The following is a 6,406-nucleotide window of genomic DNA, read 5'->3' as shown; positions in this document are numbered from 1 at the left end:
CAACAGTCCTGCAAGGCCCCGTGATGCAGCACTACCTGACCCCTTCCTCTGCTGCAGGAGGAAGTATGTGTTGGCCACCTCTGTGTCCCTGAAATCACATATAAATATTATAAATTAAAATAGATACAGTAGGGTCGGGATATGTCACGAGATAGGGTCCAAGGATGTTCGCTATATACTAAATCGCGATATATAATTCCATGTAATCAATGGGGAAAATAGGGTTAGGTTCTGGAGGCCACTAAAAGTGACTAAACTTGACATAAAATGGCACAGTCTAAAGTTAGTTGAATATAAATTGCATTGCTGGAATCCTTGCAAGACAGCAAATAATTTGAATATAGTATATGCATTATATATTTTGCACAAGAGATAAAATTTTAGTCCTTCAACTAAAAGGTACAGTATTAATTAGTACTAAAATGTTTATGTCTGTTGTAAACTATAACATGTTTATATTTAAATTAATCACTATCTCACAAGAATTCCAGCAATGTTAATTATATTCTCTTAAGTTAATTCATTGACATTTTATAAGAGAAAAACACAAACTCCCCCTATATGACAGATAAATAAATCCCACTAAGTAACCATTGCCTGGCTCCTGCCCAGCTGTCGTATAATTCAACTCTTCTCTCCAGTTCTGGCAAGAGTGAAAGTGGTCTTAGGCTTAAAGGGTTTATCTTATAAAATGTCACAGACTAAAGTTAGCAGAAAATAAATTTCATTGCTGGAATCCTTGCAAGACAGTGAATAATTTGAATATAGACATAATATATTTTTCACAGGAGATAAAAATATTTAAACTTATATTTTTGGGGCTATTTAGGGACTGTTTGTGAGTGTTTCTGACTTTATACAGTTTTTGGCTTCATGTGAGGTCGCAGGAACATAACCCCACGTAAGTTGTGAGTCTACTGTAAATAAATTTATCACAATACAGTGGTCCCTCGGTTAACGAACGGTTCGATTAAAAAAATTTCGGTTAACGAATTACCTCCCATAAGGATCTTGAATTTGGTTAACGAACAAAACTTCGATTAACGAAATCCTTACGACAAACACGTTTTCTTGTGAGCATCAGCTGATGGGCTAGTCTGCCAATTCAGTAATCTGTTCTATGTTTACATTCGTTTCCAGTGGAGTAAATATCAAGAAAGTTGTGATCTTTAATATTTTTGCATTTTTTATATTAAAATTATTAGTCATTTTAAAATGTAGTTAACATATTGATAACATATGCAGTACAGGGAACTAGTTTTTTGTGCACCCATCAGCCGCTTGACTCACCCACCAAAGTGTCTGTTTAACTTTGTTGACAGTGGAGTGAACATCGATTTTGTTGGTGTCTTGAATATTTTTGCATTTTTACATTCAAATTATTGGTCATTCTGAAATTTAGTTAACAATTGATAATATATAGCGCAGTGCCGTGTTGATTTAAATAAAATAATCTTGAATTACACCTAGTGAACATAAAATTTTATTGGTGAAATTACTGCATCAAGCATGGGTCCCCTGAAAGGTGATTTCTCATCCATCCCCACTTCCTTCTCTTCTCCCTTCTCCTCCACCCCCACTTCTAATTCCCATCATCATCATCAACCAGGAACCTTCTACATACACACCTCAAAGTAAGTGTACTTTACTGCATTTATTTCTTTTTACTTTGTATGTACTTTTAGCTGTCCATCATCAATATCCATTGAAACATGATTCGTTAATCTAACAACTCTAGGAACAAATTGTGTTCCGGCGAGCTTTGTACCACTGTACCGTACAGACAGCAATTTCGATAATTTTGCACCGTGAGTGATAAGTTTGAAATATTTCCTGCCCGGGGATTTCGCGGAAATAAAAAAATTATCGCTATACAGAAGAAGTCCAAAAATCCGGACTGCTTGGGGATTGGGTCGGTCCGGATTTTCGGATTTTCCGGATTCTCAGGCAGTACTTTTAAAATTCAAATTTAAGGAGGAATAAAGAAGAGATGAACAGGTACATTTTGAGAGTTTATTCATAAGCAAGTAAAGCATGCTTCATTTATCAAAACGAGCAGTTTTAAAGAAAAATAAAGTCAACACTTGACAAAAATGTAAACAAACTGTCTAATACCATGACGAGTCTTAAAATTCCTAAGCCATCCATCACTAAATGCTCACTCTGATTCAATGTTTATTTGCTCCTTAAAAGACTTTGCTTTGGCAATAAGCATCAGCCCATAAATTGCCATACCTTCTGATCGTTTTAACAAAAACCATTTGTGCAACACTTTATCAAGATTTTCTAATTTGGGCCAACGTAAACTTTTTCTTTCAGCAATTTTATTATAAGGGTCAGAAGAAGCTGTGAATTCTAGAATTTTATTCTTTGCCTTTTTTATATCATAATTTGTAGACTTTCCAATGTCGTATGTTTCCATTAGATCAGTATTGCTCACACCACGTTCTAGTTTCTTAATTATTTCAAGTTTGTCACTCAATTTCAATGTGTTCTTCTTTCTCTTCACACAACGAAGTTTATCTACTTTAGGAGCCATTATTATGGGCTTGTACTCTGTAAATGGAAAGAGTAGGACTCAAAATTACATACGTTGTCACAGTTTGATTGCTTGTTTTAAAGTGGCGATTGCGTGGTCGCTTGTTGTCGCTGTGTAGCTGTGGCGTTCAGGCATGCACACATACACACAAAAGATTTATAGTGCCACAAATTTTACATTTGAGGACAAGCTAATTACAAAACTAACAAAATTAGCTACCTATAATTTACAATTACTTTTATTATTAGAATTATGTAAATTAATTTTTTTAAAGGAACGCCATTCATTCACGTAACCCACAAAAGCCCGCTAAATTTAAAAAGTTTTATAGTTTTCCAAAAGTCCAGATTCTCGGGTGGTCCGGATTTCTGGCATCCGGATTTTTGGACTTTTACTGTTTTTGAGATATGTTTTCCTTAAGAGTCTCATTCTTCCAGTACCATATGATGATGTAAGTTGCTGTACAATATTTCAATTGTGGTAGTTTATTGTCATGAATAAAAATATTTAAATAAATGAAATTTACCTTCACCACACCCCAACTCCTATGAACCTAAAGTATTCTATTACAAGCACCATCAGATACTTAGCTCAGATTCTTAACAGGAAAGGGTTATGAAACCTTATTTTCTTGAATATGACGAGAATCTATCAATGTTGGATTTCCTTGCTACGCCGGTACAGTATTAGCAATACTGTACACTTACGCCAAGCAGCTGAGTTGTCCTATCAACTCAAGCAAACCAATAATCATGATGCATCATGAATTGATACGGTACATTACAAACATTCTTGGTCACTGTCTTGTGAAAAATCACAACTCTACTGCATCTCCTTTACTTTAAATGTGATAAGGAAGGAACAAATAAATCATGGTGTGGTTAAAACTATGTGAACCAGTCTCAGATTACATTATATTACTGTAATTGGGAAATGACAGCCAATTTTGGTGCTTCTAAAGTAATAAATACAGTACTCCTTATTTTATACTGTAATTATACATAGATGTTAATGAGTTGAATTATACAGTACAGTATCTTGTTGTGTCTCTGTATGATCCAAAAATTTATGTTCAAGAACAGTAATGATTTTTTTCTGCTACTCTACAGGACAAATGGGGAAGAACACAGTAAACAATCGAAAGAAAAAGTTAGCAAAATTACGCAAAAAGTCTGCTGCGACCCTTAATGTAGCATCACTGACAACAGATGAACTTTTAACCCGTGCTCAGGAACAAATAGATTGTTTCCATTATGAAAGAGCTCAGTACTTATGTCAAGAAGCCTTAAAACGAGATCCAGATAATGTATCAGCACTGGAGACATCATCAAGTTTATGTCTTGAAGTTGGAAACCTAGATGGAGCTAAACATTGCTTGGGACGAGCTATCACATTAAAATCAGAAGAAGGTTATGCAAAGTACATGTCCATGGCCCAGTTACTGGAAGGCAAAGAATCTCTCCAGTGCTATCAAAAGGGCATTGAAATTCTAACTAAAGTTATAACTGGGCTTCAACACTCAGTTAAAGAAAACAAAGCAAAATGCTCTGAGAATAATTCTAATGATATATCAGCTACAAAACCAGAAATGGCAGCAGATGAAAATGAATCTAAAGATGATAGTAAAGAGACAATTATTGGAGCTACAAAGACTGAAAATGACCCACTCCCCTCAAGTTCCTTGGTAGAACCTGAAGGCAATATGGCAGACCTTGTTCGGCAACTTTCTACTGCAAATTGCTCTGTGGCAGAACTATTTATGACAGATTTATGTGATGAAGAAGGTGCAGAGGAACAGTGTCGTTCTAGTATAACCAATGCCATTCAAGCTGATTCCAACAATCCAGAGGCATATCAGCTTATGGTAAGTAGCACAATATTTTTTTTTCATAAATCTCTGAATTAATATAAAATTAGAAAAGTTACTACCATACTGTATTACACATTATTTTAATGTCATACTTGTTTATATCCTCTCCACCACCATATTTGCATCCTGTAAAAGGAACAAGTCTATAATATCCCTATTAATATGTAATAAGGATTACAGTATCAACCCCTTTCTTATTATTATGTTTTTGTATATCAATTAAGACTACTAAAATAAGCTTATCAGTCGTCATTTAGAATAAATATATATTTTTTTAAGTCAGCATGGTTTTAGGATATGGAAGCTATTGATTAAGATTTACAAATCAGCCATGGCAATTGTGTTATCTATACAATGTTTTAACATTACTAAGGGCATATCTGTCTGCACGGACTATGTTAGCCCTTGAATAATCACACATTAGATTATCTGCTTTTGCTTCCCCTCTGTCACATCACTGCAGCTGATAGTTGTTGGCAGTCATAGAATTTTTTTTATTTTGTATATACAGTCAACCCTCACTTTACGCGGTTAATGTAACCCACAGGGTACCGCGGAAAGTGAGAAACGCGTAAAGTGAATAACATAACATATGGGATTAAATGAAATAGAGGCCAGCTGACCCCCAAACTCCACTTTTTCCAACACAATACCTATGTTCTAGTAAAAATAACATCTTAATTTTATGATGGTACATGCACACAATTAATACTTAAGAGAAATGGAGAAATAAAGTCGCCAAGTTAATGTCTATTCAAATAATGGACACGACTCCCTCCCCCTCTTCTCACACTACACTGCTGGCTCTTCCCTCTGAGAAATTTTTGGGGGAAAACCAGGTATAGTAATAAATAATACCTCAAACTAAAGTTAGGATAATATAATTGACATTGCTGGATTCCTTGTAAGACCAGGAATATTTTGAATATAAATGTCATATATTTTTCACAAAAGATAACATATTTACTCAGATTAAACATTTTATCTAAAATTTGTATGTCTAATGCAAAATATATGATGTTTATATTCAAAATGATCACCAAATTGTAAGAATTCCAGCAATGTAAATTATATTCTTGCCGGGTAATTTGTATGAATTTTATGAGCTAAACAAATTTCTTCAAGTTGAATAAAAATATTCTTTCACGATAATATTCTGTCAACTCAAAGCACTCACCTCGGCCTCCCCTTCCAACCGCGCGGGTTGTCCAACCTCCTCCCATTCCCACCAACCCTCCCTTCAAGAGAAAGAGTGGGTGAAAAAACTAGATTTTAACATTTAGTATTAAATAATACCTCAGATTAAAGTTAGGATAATATAATTGACATTGCTGGATTCCTTGTAAGACCAGGAATATTTTGAATATAAATGTCATATATTTTGCACAAAAGATAACATATTTACTCAGAGTGAACATTATATCTAAAAATTTTATGTCTAATGCAAAATATATGATGTTTATATTCAAAATGATCATCAAATTGTAAGAATTCCATCAATGTAAATTATATTCTGGCCGGGTAATTTGTATGAATTTTATGAGCTAAAATAAAAATCTTCAGTTAATAAAAAAAAAAATATTCTTCACATGGTAACAGATGGTCGGTCGCCGGTCCCTCCCACCCCCCCACCAACAGTTCCTACTAGATAAATGTGTGGGAATACCAGACTGTTTACCTTTTTAGTAATAAATAATAAATCAGACTAAAGTTAGGATAATATAATTGACATTGCTGGATTCCTTGTAAGACCAGGAATATTTTGAATATAAATGTCATATATTTTGCACAAAAGATAACATATTTACTCAAGAGTAAACATTATATCTAAAATTTGTATGTCTAATGCAAAATCTATGATGTTTATATTCAAAATGATCATCAAATTGTAAAAATTCCAGCAATGTAAATTATATTCTGGACGGATAATTTGTATGAATTTTATGAGCTAAATTATAAAAATTACAAAGTACACCACCTCGATCAGAGTTATCCTT

The 6,406-nt window shown here is 33.9% G+C and overlaps 1 protein-coding gene across 1 annotated transcript; it reads left to right on the top strand.

Annotated features, from left to right (window-relative positions):
• The first annotated feature begins 3,623 nt into the window (after positions 1–3,623).
• LOC121856759 lies at positions 3,624–4,460 on the top strand. The gene has a single exon (XM_042352449.1). It carries the CDS (start codon positions 3,624–3,626, stop codon positions 4,443–4,445), a length of 822 nt encoding a protein of 273 aa, XP_042208383.1. The 3' UTR covers positions 4,446–4,460.
• Positions 4,461–6,406: the final 1,946 nt, after the last annotated feature.

Source organism: Homarus americanus, unplaced genomic scaffold, assembly GCF_018991925.1.
Source record: "Homarus americanus isolate GMGI-L3 unplaced genomic scaffold, GMGI_Hamer_2.0 scaffold30363, whole genome shotgun sequence".
In the NCBI taxonomy this organism is placed as follows: domain Eukaryota; kingdom Metazoa; phylum Arthropoda; class Malacostraca; order Decapoda; family Nephropidae; genus Homarus; species Homarus americanus.
The sequence above is the reverse complement of the archived record's forward strand: the minus strand, read 5'-3'. Positions and strand labels throughout refer to the sequence as shown.